This window comes from Phasianus colchicus, chromosome 1, assembly GCF_987193195.1.
Source record: "Phasianus colchicus chromosome 1, bPhaCol1.hap1.1, whole genome shotgun sequence".
NCBI classification, from domain to species: domain Eukaryota; kingdom Metazoa; phylum Chordata; class Aves; order Galliformes; family Phasianidae; genus Phasianus; species Phasianus colchicus.
Window position 1 is genome coordinate 95,427,915 of NC_143436.1, and position 19,440 is coordinate 95,447,354.

At 34.9% G+C, this 19,440-nt stretch overlaps 1 protein-coding gene across 4 annotated transcripts in view; it reads right to left on the reverse strand.

Moving 5' to 3' along the window:
* The window catches only part of CADM2 (cell adhesion molecule 2), a 627,326-nt gene that overhangs the window by 46,243 nt on the left and 561,643 nt on the right, over positions 1-19,440 (reverse strand). For 3 of the 4 annotated variants that reach the window (XM_090120994.1, XM_031612686.2, XM_090120985.1), the window contains 2 exons: positions 18,940-19,118; positions 404-523 (listed from right to left, as the gene is read on the reverse strand). In XM_090120994.1, coding sequence (XP_089977120.1) covers positions 404-523; positions 18,940-19,118 — 299 coding nt within the window. The remainder of the gene's footprint in view (positions 1-403; positions 524-18,939; positions 19,119-19,440) is intronic. The other variant, XM_090120991.1, reaches the window with a different exon arrangement.

The following is a 19,440-nucleotide window of genomic DNA, read 5'->3' on the forward strand; positions in this document are numbered from 1 at the left end:
TGCATCAACAGTAATTCCAATGCAAAGACACTTATCTTGTTTTAAACACTAGCACCCAAAATAACCAGTCTTAAAAGGTCATGTTTATTTAAAAATAGCTTGCTTGCATTTTACATTCAAGTTAATTTACTAACCTCAAAAAAATTAAATGCAAATGTATACAAATAATTTAAGCATCCTGTCAAAGTTCACATACATACTGCTAACGCAATTAAGTACTCAAGGTCAAAAGTAATTTTTCTTAACCATGAGCCATCACCACATGGATAATTCTATTAAATTTATTTTGAACTAAAATGTTTGAAGTCTCTCTTTAGCAATTTCTATTCTTTTTTAAAAACCAAACCTATAATTTCCTATTTATAATGTGTTTTTCAGGCCATAACAAAGAAGCATACCGTACCTCTGGTGCTGATGGCTGTTGCCGATGTGGTTGTGCTGGCTGTTAAGGCTACAGTGGTTGTGACTGTTGCAGTGGTAAGGGAGGGGATGACAGTAGTGGGAAGCAAAGTGTTGAAAACATCTGGTGAGTGGAAAAAAAATATAAAATAAAATCATATCATGCATACAAAGGAGAACCATAATAGTGGTTTAATTTGTAAATACAAGTATGTCAAAAATGATTAAATTAAAACATGATAAACACAAATTATTACAGGTACAACAGTGGTACCTTTAAATTCTTGACATTATATCACTCTCAATTTTTTATAGTCAGTGTGCTAGCAAACAGAATTTAAAATACTGTTAAAACAACCACGTTTCCATAGATCTGGAGAGTGAATGCTTAAGTGACAAGAATCCATTTCTTCACTGAGCCATTTTAAATGTCTCATACAGTAGAAACCATATACAGATGAAACATGCTGTGTCAGAGTGGGAGATGAAACAACAACACCATCATGCTAAAATAAACACACACATGTTAACAAGAAATGGCTGTATGTTAAAACACCCACTTTCAGACAGACTCAATGGACGGAAAAAGGGGAGAAAATGCTACTAACTATAAGAGCTGCTTTTTCCGGATTGCTTTTCTTCTTCCCACACACTTGTTTAAGACACAGTTGTCTGCTAAGATCTAGAGCAGAGTATATTTCAAAATCTTTACCCTAATTAGTAGGCAGTCATCTTGCAATCATCCTTAATACATACATGTTATCATTAATATATAGCTTAGAACTGAAAAATCAGAAAAGTCAATTATATTACTGTTAAAAGGTAAGTATACAAGTCAGAGAAGATGCAAGGCCCGGATGACAGCATCCTACAAAACCCTTCAGCTTCTGATCAAATACAGGTATGCCAAGCACAGGCAGCTGCCACTTCATTCCAGAGGAACCAGCAAACTGTTGCAAAATGCTCCTGTACAGAGCAGAACATAACCAGATGTACAGATAGAAAATACTTTGATTACACTGCCAAAAGCAATCAAGACCAGTATCACTTTGCTTATAAGGTGATTGCAGGTTTTAAAGAACAAACAAAAGGAAGCCCTGAAGAGAAATACAGAAAAACACTTCTGTGAGGAAGTAAAAAGCATCTGACAATTTTCAGATTATTTATACCACAGCTTTAAAAGGAAAGGACTAGTTTCTTATCAATTGATGGTAAGCAAGCCATTCCACACTGATTTCGGGAAAAAAAAAAAAAACACAACCATTTCTGAAGGGTGCTATTCAATGCAATGCAATAAAGGAGAACAAACCTGACCCATGATCTATCTTCCCTTGCTGTGGAAGGAAATGCAATTTCCTTCTGAGTACCATCAGTTCTGACTAAAATTAATGGAAGCTAAAGCAGCTCAGCCCTTTACAGTACTGGGCCCAACAGAAGACATTTCAGAGACAGGGTTCGTGTGTTCAGCACAGCATAATTATTCCCTTAAGACTTCAAATTATAATGTTTGCCTTATTTTCATGATGGATGACAGATTACTTTGCCACTTTAAAAGTTTCCTTGTCAGTTAATATCTATGAGTCACCTGTATTATAACTCTGTATTATTCTGGTTTCGATGAACACCAGCATTATCCCCTCCAGAACCTATACCTGTGGGATTTCCCTCCTGGAAACCTTCAGAAAATGGCATGAGATCTGTCTTTTGTCTGCCGTACACTGATATTTACATCTGTTCTGCAGTATGAAATATTAGAAACCAGAAAAATTAAAACGGGTTTTTCAAAAAAGGCAGTGTAGCCACATTAATCATCAGGAAGAACTGCCATGCTACCTGGAATGTGAGTACCACGATAATTAAACAGAACGGAATTAAACAATCATTAGAAATAAATTAACATTTAAAAAAAAGATATGTCATATGTACTGATCTATGCAACTTCTTTTCATAAAGGGAAACTCCTTAGATAAATATCTGTTAAAAATGAAGCCAACATGGCAACAAAAATGCCTTCTTCATAAGGATAGTACATCCTTATTTAGTAGAAAAGCTTTACTAATCAGCCTTGTACATAACAGCTAATTAATGTGACATATTTCCCATAATTATATTTCTTAAATATGTTACTTAATATTTTGCAACGGTGATTCAGTTGCAACCGACAAATTATGGTTTTATGATACAATTTTTTGTTCTACACACACACTGTCTACCTAGTTTGCCACACACCAGATTACATGAGTCCCTGGTGAATTTAGCAGCTCACTGTTTTCCAGTTTCTATTCTAATTGAAATATTTCCAACAAGATTTATTACATTAAAAGAAAGCCTATGTAGGAAACTGAGACTGGTTAACAAGAAATAGAAGATACAAGTATTTTAACACAGATATAGTAGGTTTATCTTTTCTGATCACACCAAGAGCAGCAAAAATTTATGCTGATTGAAGTCACTAACTCTGATGCAAAGCATCAATGTGGCAGCTTGTCAGAAATCTCAAAGAAAAACATGTTTCCTCAGAAGAAACATAAATGCAAAGAATAGGACTGGCTTTGCTTCTTTCTTACCAGAGAAAGGAGAAATTCACTATGCAAATGACTGCAGCTGATTTGCTTTGTTCATAGCATTACAGCTACTTGCTCTCAATAACCACAGAACAAGACAGGAACCAAAATCAGCCAGGTGAGCCCAAAGAAATCTAAGTTTAATGGTATCTATCCTTTAATGATGAGTGTGTCATGGGAAAGTACACATAAAGTGACAAAATAGCTAACTGCCTTACCATCAACAGATTTTGGAACTCTTGCATCACTTTCTATCCTTAAAATCTATTTGGGGCAGCCTAAGCCTCAATGAAAATTAGTATTCTAAATAGCCCTTGAGTACCACATTCATGTAATGTCCTTATTTGGGTCTACCAGTCCTATTGAGTCTCTGTCACAGAAAGAATCTTTTTCAGTTTTTCTAGGAAGATTTATGGGTTCCTGAGAAAACCTTAATGTTTTTGCCTTGAAAATGTGTGTTTTTTTTTTTTTTTTTTTTGCTTGTTTGTTTCTTGCATGAGAGAATGCAGAACATGGGCCTCAAAAGAAAGAATAATAATCTGCAACCTTCATTTTCTCCTTATTTACTGAAGATGTGGGAAGTAAGTGAGTTTGGTAGCTCCAAAAATCAGACTGCAAAAATAAACTGTAAAAGAGTTATATATAAACAAAAGTTATATATAAAATACAAACAGAGCACAGGCTTCTGTTTATGGCATATGAATCTGTCAGTATTTTAAGTATCCATATAAATGTCAGAAAAAGGTATTACTATTTGACTATTTCTGGTTCTATACTTTCTTTTTTTGGCAGTATTTTCACTTTGGGGCACACTTACCATGCTTCCAGTGAAGCAGATCCCTGCATTACCCACATCTTTCTCTTTAGCAGTTACTGAGAAACATACTATTAAAAGGGCTACATAGCTTTGATCTCACCTTGATCTCTCTGTCAAGAAGTATCTCAATAACATGGATTTGAGAACTTCTGTCCAGCAAATGTGTGTAGCAGAGATATTTAATTCTATTTTCTGGCCTTGCAGTTTCTGAATCTGGTTGCACAGAATGTTCAGCCAAAAACAAATTTTTGTTTATGACTTTCATGCCCCTAAATACTGAGGATTGCTATGACCATGGGACCACGTAGAGTGGAACTTTTTAATTCAGGTAGCCATACCCAAACCAATGCACCAGATCGTTGTTTCCATAATACTTAAGTATTAATCCTCATCTTCCTGTGAAGCAGAAAATAGCCATAGTTTGCAGGTGGGGAACCAAAGAGGACAGAAAAGCCATGTTAGATATATAAATCAAACAATACTTGCCACTGTTAGTTTAGAAATCTCTCTACTATAAGGAATGTTTAGTGTAACATATTCTATTGAAAATTCACTAATGGTAATATAATAAACATGGTGCTCATCACCTTACTATCCCTGAAATACAAACAATTCACAGAGAACTAATTGTTTCCATTAAAGTTTCTGAAAACAGAAAAAGGATTAGATATCATGCAGGAGACAATAAGAGACTCTATACTCAATACTTTTTCATGAATGTTCCCTCAGGTTACACGAGACAACTGGATTTTCAATGAAAGATGGTTCAGTGGATGCAGAGAGAAGCACGGAGAGTGTTTTAAGGATGTTCTTCATGGAATGCTATAATATGTTAGCATGATTTTAGGCCACACTAACAGTGGCAAGGTGAAGGCAGACAGCAGGTAATCTGACAGCTGATTGTGAATGGAGAGTAAAGAAAGGAGGAGAATGTACTGCTTGGCTTGTTTAGGAGGCTGCTCTTTAGGAGAAGCACAAATACAATCACAAATACAATCTGCTTATGAGTGGGGCACAATAGTGCTGTACAAGGCTAGTTCACAACACTGTCCAGACCTGCCCAGTCATAATTTTGTTCTTGCCTCTCCTTTTCTCTTGAATTGATGCTGCACTCATTTTAATCTAACAGAAGACATTCACCCATTTAACTGCAAGGAGCCTGGACACTTTACTCTCACTGCAGATTTGGACCTAAACACTTTTACTCTCCATTTCCAAATAAATGAGAAATGGTTCTCTTTGGTTCAGTAGGCTTACATGAAACACAGATCTGACCTATTGAGAATATTTGACTCGTTTTGGAAAAAAAAAAAACACCAAACCGATAAACTGAAATGACTGAGCACAATTCAGACAACAATGGCTGCAGTTCATAAAAATGTAAAGGTTTTTGTTTCAAGCTTGACAAAGTCTGACATAAAAATTAAAGGCCAGACTGATAATGATGAATGGCCTGTGCTGTATTTTTACTAAGAGTGAAAGAAATTTTAAGTGCTAAACTGAACTGAGTGATGACCTACCTGGGAAACAACCTCACTACTCTGCACAAAATTTAATCAGTCTGTGGTATGTAGTACTAAATAATTTAGCAACGTTTTAAATTCAAAGGGAGCTGCATTTAGAGTTGCTCCCAGAAAATGGGATTGAACAAAGGGATAATTCAGCTTGAATATCATGTGCCAATATCTTCTTAGCACTTTAGACTAAATGATCATGAAGCCTTGCAGACATGAGGTCAAGGGGTTCTCTTTACTAATTGATTCAGATTTATGAAACTCTGAAATGGCAATTATGTGCTTGACATTTTTGCTAGCAAATCAGATGTCATTAAAAAATATCCAAAACCTTTTAATAAAAGCCTCATGTAGATCTAGATCCCTAGCTAAAACAATTAGAGACTAGTGGTGGATGAGTTCATAATGCAAGATACACAGCTGGGCTAAAATGGCCAAGCAGCTTTGGAAGGATAGAAAGTAAATTCACATAGCACCATTATTCTGAGGTGTTTAATGGGCCGGTAGATCATATTAAATGTTGGAGCTCATTAAAGGTTTGATTTAACATATTTTGGTCACCTAGTAAGAGAAGAAAAACAAGTGTTAAGAAGAAAAACAAGTGTTAAAAGATACCAGAGTTTCATTACCAGTTCTCTACCTTCTTATAGAACCTGTAACAGCTTTTTTCCAATTTTGAAAGCAACAGATTTCAGTAGCAAATGAGGGACAACAATGTATTTAAAAGACGACAATGACTTCTTCCTTTTCAAGAGTCAAGTAAGTAAATGCTATTTGCATAAATTTTATCCTCAGGAAATTAGAAATAGAAGAATAGAAGACAAAGAACCAAATCCACTTCAATGTTAATACTCAGTAATGGCAGCATGGTATCACCCAAAATTGCTTAAAAGTTTGTCCTTTAATGTGATGACCTTATACTACACAATGGCAGAAGAGCTTAGGACAAAACTAAAAGCATGATAAATATCAGAAAATGAGGATTAGTAGGAAGCTGACATTGAACTACAAAGTGAAAGTTAACTGTCCTTGTTTGTCATAACTGTCAGAAAACAAAGGAGTTAGAACTCTCAAGCAAGTGACAAGAAAGAAGCAAAGGGAAGAAAGTGCCTTAATACAGTAGGTAGGACATGGGATGAGACAAGTTCTCATGCCCGAGGGCAGTGGTCAGCTCTATGACTTCCCTCTGCCCCCAGGTGCAGATGTCAAGCTCAGGTCTGCTCTCACCACATGCAGTGTCCTCATAAGCTGCTGGCCTGGTTCTTGTTCCCTGCCCACACTGCCCCTGAATTGAAGCTTGAGGAGCATATTCCAAAGTTCTACCAACATCCCAAACTGTAAACAAAAGCCATTGCTTCACAGACACACAGTGCTATGGAGTATTAAGTCTCTCTGACAATCCTGATAGGCCTGTGGGCACTCTCCACAGGCAGCCAGTGCCACCATTGGCAGGTAACAACCTGGAGAGCCTGGCCAGAACAGCAGCTTTCTTCCACTGCTCCTTCTGAGGGGCATAGGACAGCTCTGAGTAGCATTTCATATTTTTTAAAAAAAGTTTTATCTGGCTAGCAAAACATGACCTTTATGCACAGCACAGATGTTGCTACAAACATGGCTTTGTCACCTGGAAAGCAAAGTACAGTATGTTACACTGACAGTTGCATACAAGTACCACAGGAATAATGAACCACAGGAAAACATCTAACCTGAATATTTAAGTGTTGTGCTAGTGACTGATAACTTATAAAATGAAGCCCTTAGTTCTTACTGTAGAGATCATTCTGCTTCCCATATAACTCCAAAGAATTTGCTATCAACAGAAACTCTCTAGCTGCAGCTCCCTTAGAAAGGTTTGCAATAGAAGGTCTGCAGTGCTGGACTCTTAATGGTCCATCACTGTCACTGTTTGCCACCATTCTAGTCATCTGAAGAGCTCATTGTTCTTGCTCTTTCTGACATAAAAGAATGAAAGGTGACACAATGTAGTATCTCACAATATATCTAGCTATTGCTGTTCACTTTTGGTGGGGCAGCTTATATGAATTATATCTTTTGTACCAGAGAAAGCAAATAGGTTGTAATGCTGTACTTCTTAATTCCTACTTGTGCTAAATCCAGCTGATATACAGAGAACATAAAAGGATACATTTGACAAGATAACTACTTGTTCTGATGAGTAGATATTGAAGATTACCTTAACAAGGAAAATCTAAACTCTCAAGTGGGTGAACTCTTCAATACTGAAGAATTTGTTTTCAAGTGCTCTACTTTACTAGTTTTACTTTATTAATGGTTATTAGCATAAAATGTACCTCTGAGGACATATCAAGACAAGTATTCCACAGAAAAATTAATCTCCCATGTTCTGGAGTCACACAAATACAATATTTTAGACTACTATAAATGTATACTCTGAAAGAACTACTCTTTCCCAAATTACATTTTGCCACTTGTGAAAAAAAATCCTTTCAATTTTATAGTGGTAACATTAATATAAGCAGATTATTTTATTTAAAGGAGCTATTTTATCTTGAATAAAATCTCATCTTTCTAATTGAAATAGTTGCAAATAATGCACTGAGCACAATAGTGAAGCTTGTGCAGTTTACCTGAAAGAATGTAAGTAAAATCAGCAGAACAAGGAGTAGGCCACGGAAAAGAGTTTTGTAATTTGATATTCTAAACAAAAACAACAGTTTTAAAGAACTGTTCAAGTCTGCAGACTCAAAAGTAGTAGCTTATAAAAGTGCATATAGATGCATCTTGATTTTGTTCATAACTCTTCATAAACAAATATATATACACTAAAGAATGGAACTCTGCCTTGAGTTTCTGTAAGATCCTTACTTAGATGTAACAGAAAAAAAATTAGGGAAAAGAAGGTAGCATCATTCTCATTCCACAGCTAGGGAAATGAACACAATTAAGTAGAATATCTTATATCTCACAGTTCTCTGGTCATGATTAGGGAGTTCAGAATGGATCTCCTCAGTCCCACCGCAATTTTCTACTGAAACAAACTCATTCAAAAGGAGAAAAGAAAATAAAACCTCTTAAAATTGCAACTGTCCTTACACCTGAATCACCAATTTCACTGCATTCAAGACAAAATGTTAATACAAAAGTCACCAACCACCAGTTTGATTTGTCCCAGTAGCACGGCATTCTATCATTATTGGTATGATATTCCAGGCCCATTGCCACTGCAATGTTAAAATGTAAAAATACATTTTTATTCTTTTAAGGTAAATAGAAAGCCATATTTCCTTGTTTCCCCAAGCTGAGAAATAGAAGTATTCAAAATTAAATGAAATAAAGTACCAGCATCTGGCCCTTGAAAATCTATAAAGAAAAACTAATATACAACAAATTCAGACACCAGCAGCCTTTAACAAAGATGACAGTTCTGTCAGAATGACATCTGACTCTGTACAAAATAAAATAAAAAATAAAAAAAACTCAGGCAAAATAGCACTAGGAAGAAAAAAAGAGGTCAAGGAGAATTCTCTAAAATTTCCCTCACAGGGAGTCAAGTGTTGAGACTAAATGGAGGTAAATAGATTGCTGATCTCTTTTATTATGGTAGCTGCTTTCACTTCTCGGAGAAATTCCAGACAAATCACTGAAATTGCTTAAACAACACAAAACTCACTGCAATAATTTTAAGGTTAGTAAAAAGGCATCAGATAGAATGCTATTTATTTTAAATTACTTTATTTCAAAAATCAGAGGGGTCCAACATTAATCTGAAATGCTTTGTCACAGTATGATAGCTATATCCCATTGAAAATCAGCTTGGGGAAGTTAATGGCATCTTTGGAACAAAATATAGTTTACTGCAGTTCTTTGCACTCTTTTTGATTAATAAACTTTTTTCTCACATTCTTATTACCATAATGAACTACCTGCAAGAAAAAGGTCCTATCTTTTTAGTTGTCAATCTTTATGCTCTTCTCTCTTTTTTTTTTTTTTTTCCTGAAAGAGTACTGCTCATGTAGTTGAATTCTCCCATGATGCTAGCTTCACTATAATGAAAGCTGGGACACATGCAATACAGTCAAGACTTGTTCTTATTGTAATTATACAGCTTTCATTGATGTAGGCAGGTTATTTGATACCTTCACTAGCAAGCCATCAAATAAGACAGTTCTATAGTTCCATTCCAGTGAAATACTGCAGTATTTGTTATAAAGAAAACCTGGTCATATCCCCTTATTTATTGAAAAAAAAAACAACCAAACAACAACAAAAAAAACTTACAAATCAATGTAAAGAGATTTCTGTTCCTGCCTGTGAATGATGAAAGCCATCCAGAGCTCTCCTCATTCAAGCAGTAAATGAACATTGTTAGCCTCATTTCTCCTTGCTTCCTACCTATCGAGGATTAAGAAATGTGGAGAAAACAAAAAAACAAAACAAACCAGAAACCATGGAGGGAGAAACCAATCCACTACTGCTATGACCCATAGAAATATCTAAAGAAAAGAAAGAGTTTACCCTGCCAAGTTCTTTTCCTGTCCTTCCTCCTCTCCTTTGGTTTGGTTTCCTCTTCACTTGCTGTGAGAATGTGGGTAGTTTCAACTGAAAGACATACCCTCTTCAGGCATGAAGTTACCAAGCAAAAGTAAGGTTTTTCTTCAAGGGTGTATTTGGGGACTAATTAAGTTTTGTGGATACAGGTGAAGGAAAGGTAAAGGAAATGCAGGCTAGAATATAAAGTAGATAAAGAAAAAAAGAAATAAAATCGTTAATTCTTCTACCTCCAAGCCTTCTATTAGAAGAAAAATGACCTAGACTGAAAATTTTTGGACCAATTCTTTCTACAAATGACAGCTTATCTAACATCATAACATGAATTCCATCAGAAGTATCAGATACTTAGAGATCTATTCACAGATACTTGCCTGTACATTTCACCAAAAGGTATTTAAAGCTTTCTTTATTCTTGTAAGGTAACAACAGCCTCTTACAAGAAGTCATGTTACTGTGAAATCCTCAGACAGCATTGGATGTTCCAACCAACATTATCAGTTTTAGTAGATACGCATTCATACTTGCAAGCAATATTCATTTTTCTATTGCCTGAGAATGGTTTTGAGATATACCCTTACTGCTTTCCTGTCTACTGCTTGTGTCTCTTCCACTTTCTGTGTGAGTCATATAGAAAGATAAATGTAACACACTTTCTTGAAAGCCGTGAAAAATGTGGTGAATCCTTAGGAAAAAGGTCAAAGCAATTCACAGTAACCCATAACAAGACTGAAGTTTCAATGAAGAAAGTCTGTGTCATGATTTAGCAATAAATTAGTATGAACTTAATTACAAAGGAAAGAAAAAAAATGCTGTGTTAGATCAAGAATTCAAAAACGAAGAGCTAGAAAAAATAGTTTATGATTTCAGGTTAGAAGTTTCCTTTTTAAGGGACGAAGTAAAGCTATTTCTCTCCCACCACAAATTAAAACTGAAGTTAAGCTGTGAAGAAAGACATTTTAGGGAATCTGAAATTTTATCCAGGAAAATTTCACTTCCTTGCCAGTTTGATCAGTCTTTTAGCTGGAAGAATACTGAAAAGAAAGGGAAAAATAACCACCTTATTTATTCAGAGAAAAATAGTAATAGAATGCTGAAAGAAATATGAATTGAATATTTTTTTCTTCATACAGATTTTTTTTTATGATTTTTATTTATATAGGAATGTGAGGTAAACTACAGAAAAATATTTTTTAATTATTAAAATTATGAATAACAAAAATACAATAATCAGAAGAAATGATTAATAATAGAAAACTAAATGTATTAGAAATATTAATGGTTTGAGATAAGCAAGTTCAAGACTGTTTACTTCTCTGAGCTTGTCTTTCATATCTGATCAAAGACCTGAGATACTGAAATTCTCATCGCTCTCTAGCAAAAATGCAACATTTTAACAAAAGTTTTTCTGAACTTCCTTCACCAGTAAGGTGCATGCACAGGGTGCTATAAGCAGTTTCCCTGAAGCAGTTATATCTGTCCTCCTTTGCTCAGAGCCAATGTTCTGTGCTACTTCCCCAAAATTTGTAATCTGTTAGAACACAAGGTACTGATGTATCACCAGGCTATAATCATCAATTGGTATTAAAGTATTATCACTATGTACCATTTCATTTCTCAAATTAAGTGAAATGATGAGCAATTTATTCTCAAAAGAAAGGTAAATTATAGAACCACCATATCAGAATGAGAGACAAAAGACCATTATCTGCATTCCACATGGCACACAGTGGTACAAGAAGGATTATCATTTGAAAATTGCAGTTACTTCAATAATTTCATTTTGTGGGTTTGATTTTTTTTTCTTTTGCTGTTGTCATAGGTGGTTTGGTTTTTCTGTGCATAATAAATGATCTTGCTGGAAACAGAAAATCATTAACAACTGTTTAATTTCATTTGAGTCTGATGAAGTCATTCTGTTAACAGTCTTATTTTCTTCATGAAGCCAGTATATGACATTCACAGATATGGTAATCTATGCAGTCTAATTTCTCACCCAAAAAATTTTGACTTAAGTGAAGTTCAAGAACACTAGAGGCAGGCAATAGCAAAGCTTGAAATCCAGAAAAAAATGAGAGCAATCTGTGATAAAAACAAAATTGACAATAGTATTTGAGAAGTACGCTCCAATAAAGATTATTTAAGAGTTCTGTTTGAAAAAGAGTACCATATCTAGCATGTGTAGTTAAACAAGTACTTCAGTGTAGATGCTCTACCCATATACAAGCAACCAAATAATTAATTCTGTGGATATCGTGTGTGGAGAGGAACCTTCATTACCATTCAGAACTTGTATGCAATATTTTCCTTTTCAGAAACCACAGAGGGAGTCCAAATCAAGAACTATCACATTAGCCAATTATACATGTACATAGAAAATTACATTTCTTCAGGTACTGTGTATTAAAGACATGATCCAAACCTACAGTTTATTAAATAAGCACATTGATAACTTCTATTCAAATAGGAGCTATATGTGTTTTAATTTAGTCAGTGCTGAAGAAAGCTACCTCCATAAGGGAAAAAAAAAAGCAGGACAAATTCGCTTTACGTAAAGTGAAATACTTTGGATTCAGCAATTTCTGTAAGTTTTCCATTTTAAAAAGAAATCAAATTATCTAACAAAAAATTACTATTTTAAAACTTTTATTTAATCAAAACCAGTATTTTAATGTAAAACCGTAGAAGTGTTAAACACATTCTCCAAATGCATTACTGTGGTTTGGAATGTTATTTTATTGACCTTTACAAAATAATTTTGAGCTTATCTGAAAGAAAAGAAAAATTGTATCTTATTTTTCTGAAGTCACTATAAATGAAGAAATATCAGTTCACACAGCTCAACTATAGACCCTACTGTGCAAGAATTTATCAACAAAAAGCAATTTCAAAGTAGCTGCCTTGTGAGTGTTCAGGGATAATAGCTGGCCAATTCATCCATAAAATTAAGCCAACATTTCCACCATGAGTTTCTTGACACACTTTTCATACCTAAAAACATCAAATAAACATTATGCTTCTTAAGTCCAATAATAAAACCTACATTACACAAAGATTTCTTAATTCATCTGATTGTGCAGCATTCAAACAAACCATTCTTATAGATCCAAGCCACTCGTTTCAGCACTGCTCAGTGCTGAAAGAAGTTTGGAGAAGTTAATTTTAACATTGCAATGCTGACTCAATATGACGCTTTCACTTTAGAATGTTGATGTACATGCAAAAATCAAAGTAGTTTAACATAATTTGAAGGGCTACACTTTGCAGAATATCACATGAATAAAATTACCTCAGTGCTGCTACCTTTAGCAGAGGATTCTTATCAAGTTAGTTTCTCAGAATTGCCAGAATGCAGTCTAATTTCTCTAGCCTCAGCTTTTTCCACAAAAACTGAGAAAAACTAAAGACAGTTTGGGGGAAAAGGAAGGCTAATGTGGGACTATCAACGCTTATTTTCGAGATGGAAGAAGTCTTCAAGAGCATCCCTTTGTTTATTTTTCCTATGAAAGCTCAAATTCCTCTGCCAGTGAGTTGTCTTTATTTTTACTTTTTAAAAGATGAAAATAGGAAAGACTGTTCTTTTCACCTCTGTTTTAAGGACTCAGAACTGAGACACCCACTTTCTTTTCATTCAAACACATAAAAAAATCTCAAAACTAAAAAGTATAGATATTCGCATGCACAGAATTTCAAATGAAGTCTTAAGTGGTCTTTCGAGACTCATTTTCTTGATATGCCTTGATTGCTGTGGGAGTAAAGTTAGTTTTTAGTAAAAACACTCTCTATTGTAGCTTTACAGGCTATTATTGCTCCATTACATCACAAGTCTGCTCAATTCTCTTTTCAGAAGCACAAGCTTTGTTCAGTCAAAGGGTAGGATTTTCCCACAGGCAAGGAAAGTCTCTTCACTGAAATGTTTCTGTAAGTGAGATGTTTCATCTCAGGAGCCATAAAGAAAGCAACTTTAGAAAGTGTCCAGCCACCTCAGTATCTATAATCTTGACACCAAAATGGAGAACAACTAATTTAATTTTGAGCCTGCTGCTCCATATGGATGTCTCCCATTCATTTCTGTCCTGCCCACCTCTCTCTACTATGCACTGAATTTAATTTTTTAATTTTTTGAAACATGTTTATGAGAAAAAGGTGTCCAAAAACAGTCTACAAGATTTATCAGAGGCTTGTAGTGAAAATATTTGCAAACCAGGAGATCTATGGCCTGACATCTTCAGTTTTCAAAGAAAAGGAAAAAAAGTCATACCTTCTCAGACATATTCCAAATTACTTCAGACTCAGTGTTTACTTCCAGAGTGAGAGGTGTGCACAACTGAGTTATGTAAATAAAGGGAGGGGCTTCTATGAGAACTTCAAAACAGAAATAAATTTTAATAAATATGATAGTGGGCAAAATATAAAGGAGTTTAGAGCAGATAGATGTATTGGAGTTTGATTTCAGATGTGTTTTGGATTCCACAGTTTTTACTAATCTGAAAAGAAACTTGCATAGGAAAAGAAGTTCAAAGTGCTGTAATTATTGGTGGCCTCATACTTTATAACTGGAAGTGTACTGGATTTGAAGGAAGGAAAGGAGGTGATGGTAAGAGAGATGAGAAAACACCATCAGAATGCAAACATGATCAGCCATAACAGTAACATTTCCAATACTTACAGCACAAACAGCAAAAGATGCCAAGTAGATTGGAAAGTTAAGAAATGAAGAGCTCAGCCAACAGGTTTAAACAAACAAAAGAGAGCACTTCCCTCAAAAGCCATAATTCAATTCAGAAACTTGTTGCCATAGGTTACTGTAAAAAGCTAAGATAAATGTTTTGAAATGGGACTGGACATGCACATGGAGGATAAATAATCACAGTCCAGAAGAGAGGTAGAGGGGAATTTTTAGTTCAGCATATTGTAGGAGATTTTATGTTTGAAATTATGTTTCAAAATATTAACAAGGATATAACTCAGTCGCCTTTATTTGCAGAAAAATATTTTGTCCACAAAAAAATAAATAAAATTTAGAGTCTGAAGTCAAGGGAATATGCTAAGCCACTTCTCATTCAGCAGAAATATTGAGTTCCTGGCTCAATCTTTTTCTACTTTATAACTGACAATCCACAGCAGCTTATTCTTGTCAGTTACTATATTTCGTTGGTAGACCACTGATGTATGCCACAATATTGCTCTTAGTATTTATCTTAATGGACTACATGGCTTTAAATTAGTAAATCAGGACATTTCACCCTGGTAGCTCATTTCAAACATCTCTCAGCTTGAAAGGTCTCAGTTCTCAAAAGCTGCCCCTCCCATTGAGAATATCTCTCAGTGATGTGGACTTCTGTCACCTACTCACTACGGTGCTGAACTAGGCTTTCAATAGTGACATCCAGAGGTCACGAGTTACATACACAGCAGCTGTTTCTTTAGTTTGAGTGTGAGGGACCACATCCTCTCTCAACTCTATCTATATCACTGCACATATTACCTAAGCTTTGCCAGTAGAATCTATGTTTTTGAGCTGAGCACCATGAGTTTCAGAGCTAGCTCTGTTTACTGATGATTAATGATTAGTATTTGGACAAAGGTAAAAAAAATCTTAATAAATTAGAAAAGAGTGAAAATTGCCAGCAGCCTATTACCAAGGGAAGGATGTAATATATCTAACCAGAACGCACACTTCTAAAGCACTAAGCTTACCAATTAGAATACAAAAATGACAACAGCTACAGGCATTAAAGCATGTGACTTTGCTACTGCAAGAGAGAAATGTTTTAACATACTACATCTTGCCTTTGCACTGCTGCCTATAAACTCTGAATTTGTGTCCACCTTCCCCCTTCAAGAAATGTTTTCTTGACACTATTAATAACTGAAGAAAAATGAAAGTAGCAGCTGTGTTGATTCAGCAAGGCAGCATGAGTGTGCTCAATAGTCAATGCCTTTTACCTGATTTAAATACATTTGTTTTCTTTGATTTCTTTAATTACAATACAAATCTAAAAAAGATTCTTATGTTATCAGATGGTATTTATATTATACATTGCCATTTATCTGCTTATAGGAATATGGATTTCCACTGCCATCATTTAACATCAAAATACTATTACATCATTGTCATTTACAGTGGAAATAATACTTTTCTCTACAATATTTTGACTAGGTTGGCAAAGGCATGAAACACTTTTCTTTATATATATAAATTTTCCTTACTCTTTATCTCTAATTATGATAAATGACATCTTTCATTTTTAGGTAAGCTTCTATCCACACTAGAGCTGTCTAAATCTGTTCTGAGTTAGGAAGATAACTTCAGGAATTGCGGGAATTAGTAGACAGAGTCTCACTGAGAGGATATAAATTGGGGAAAAAAGAAATAGAAGCCATATGAAACTTTTGAACCCCTAATGAACAGAAGAAAGAAAAGCTGGAGAAGTGGAAAAAATGTAGATGGAATCACAATTTGAATGGTAAAAAAGTTATTAATCAGATTACACTCCTCTGATCCTGTAGAGTCATTGATGTCCCTTGCCTTCTCACACCAGCTTGCCTGGAAAAAGTGAAACAGCGACAGTACCTCCCTAAACTTGGGCAAGTGATTATCATTCTCTCTCTCCATCACTGTACCTTCTCTGTGCTGAAGATTATACTAGAAAATCTGTTAGCTGTTTAACACTGTGGCATTGGACTTCCAGAGGTTTCATGAAGGGCAGTGGGCTAGGTCTCTTTTTCCTAGACCTTACTTCCTTGACTTGCAACATGAAAGAAGAGAGATTTTCTCCACATACAGATTTCTTCCCCCTCCTTTCCCACATTTTTACAAATATCCCTCCCCTTATGTCTGGCATGTACCTGTATTAGATACCAAAGACTCAAGGTAGGAAGGCATGTTCATATGATACATCAGCTGTATCAGAAGGAGCAGATCCGATAAGTTATAAGTCAGGCACAGGGGAAGTGATGGCAAATCAAAGGATGCTCCAGGATATATTTTGGAAGATACAGAGAAAATACATCCTCTATTAAAAAAAAAAAGCATCTCAGAGAATGCTAAAAAAACAGTTTTGCTGGCAGAAAAAAGAGAGAAGGAGAGACAGCAAGAATGATAATAATGAATTGCTTTGAGAGGATTAGGTTCCACTAGGGACATTCAGAAATCCAATGAACTAAAGAAAGGATAAGACAGTCTAAATTGATCTATACAACCAATTGTGGTACAATTCATAAAATAATTATGTCAGTCTCTTCTGTGTTTAAAACGAACATAAAAACTCAGAAATGCAGTAAGTTGTTAAGCACTAAACACCAATACATACTCTGTCACGCTACTTTCATTGTTACAGTAATCTAGGAAGCACCTGACATTTATCTTCTGCAGTTTTAACACCAGAATTGAAGAAATGCAATTAGGAAAACGACAGTACTCATAACAGAAAAGGTCAGCAGTGTTCAAGCTAAACCTGATGACATGCCTAATGTGTTGCCATACAACAGAATGCCTTCCTCATAATGAATAACTTTACAGATTGCCATGAAATTGTTGCAAGATAATGAGATCAACAGGGGGCATACCACTACATGAAAGAAACATAGGGGATTGTGAAATAGTCCTTGATTAGCGTATATTGCAAAGTCAGCACTTATGAAAAATTTACTATTGCCAAACACTATGTTTTCAAAAATTATCATATAAATAGAGTACAAAACACAAATGATAGAAATTTCTGTTATTTGGTAAGCAAGGAAGACATTACTTTATTCAAGGCAGCGCACTTTGTGAATGCAGCCAAAAACCAATATATCACAACATCTGGAATGCAAAAGAATTTTTTTTTTCCAGTACTCAGTGAAAGTAGAGATTAGGGGGGTTTAGTTTTTCTGTTTGTCTTTAATAGAGAAATACTCACACAGCAGTACGGGCTCTGTGCTCCTCATGTAAAGACCTCCTCCTTACTTCTGTCATTAATGTTACATAAACTAATACTGAACTTAAGAGAAATGAAAAGTAATCTAAGGAGTTCTTTTGACAAATAACATTTCATCAACAGCCATAAGGAAGTAGCTCATTACTGAAAGCTGAAAGTAGCATTTATTATAACTTTTATGCCAAATACCAGTAGTTAGATTAAGTCTGCAGTAAAAAAAATATTTTTGAGAGCTTGCAAACTCTAAGAAACATATATTTCTTACACCCAAGGTCATTATGAGCTGAATAAAGCTTACATAGTTTCCATTCCTATTTTCAGACTACAATCTGCGTTAGATTGTTTTGCTTCATTTTTCTCATAGTTATAAAAAAGTTGTTTTCATGTAAGAAATAGGGGAAAACAGTACCGTGGTAAAGTATAGTGGAGCTTTCACCTCTTTATTCATTTAAGTTAAAATTCAAACATTTTCTAGGAATTAGTACGTATATATCCGTGATAAGACAAACTTTATACTTTGAGACTGCTAGATTTGCACTGTAAAGCCATACTAAACTTAAATACTAACATTTTATTATAGTTTCTCCTATATCTGAGTTATATCAAACAATTTCATGATTAATATAAAAGCCTGCTGGTTTTTAACATGACACATACCATTGCCTAATTAAACAATGAAAATAAATAAATTACAATTTAATGGGAGCCTTCTGATTTAAGAGTTTCATTGGACGACAGATTGTGAATTTAGTACAGAACATATTTTTGAGGATTGATTATAAAAATAAGTCAGATGCTGATGATCAGCTAACATGGATAAGCAGTAGCAAGCTGTAACTTGTGCATTTTGCCTTGTATTTCCAATTTTCCCTTCATATGTACTTCTGTAACCACCTTAGCTATACATTATGCGTGAGGCAAGTTTTTATATAACAGTACCCAACATACTGCAAAATATTTTTACAGATGCTTACACTGATGAATATATTTTGTTTAAACTTTACAAAGAGAGGCATCCGGTGGAAGGAAATAGACACACACACTACAACTAGAGGATAACATCAATAAAAATGCAATTACACTTTTAGCTTTTTCCTGCTATTCTTGCGTTAATGATCATAAGCAACCAATTTTCCTCAAATGCTACAAATGTCTAACATGCACCAAAGAACTAAAGAGAATGCACTTACCATGTACTATCAGAACATATTCTGTGCTGTTTCGGCCAATTGGGTTTTTTGCTTCACATCGATATGTGCCATTGTCTGTTTTGTTTAGGAAACTGATGCTGAGGACTCTGCCGTTGACAACCATTCGCTCTGGATCTGGTAGTTCTCCACCATCCTTTGTCCACAATACTGGTTCTGGCCTGTTGGATCCAAGGTGAGACTTTCATTCAGATACATGAAGTGTGTATATATACAACACATATTGGAAACATGACTAATGGCTAATACCCTGCTACTAAAGAAATTACAATTTGAGTTACTGGATATAATGAGAACTTATTACAACCCACCCACTAGATGGAAACTACTAAACAAAGGGAAGGAACAGGCAGGAAAGGAAGAGGAACAAAAAGGGAAACAGAACAGTATTGGAAAATTCCCTCAATAAATAAAAAAATAGCAATTTTTTAAAAAAGAACTTGTGAGGTTTCAGGGCACACAGTTCAGCAAGACATTTGATCA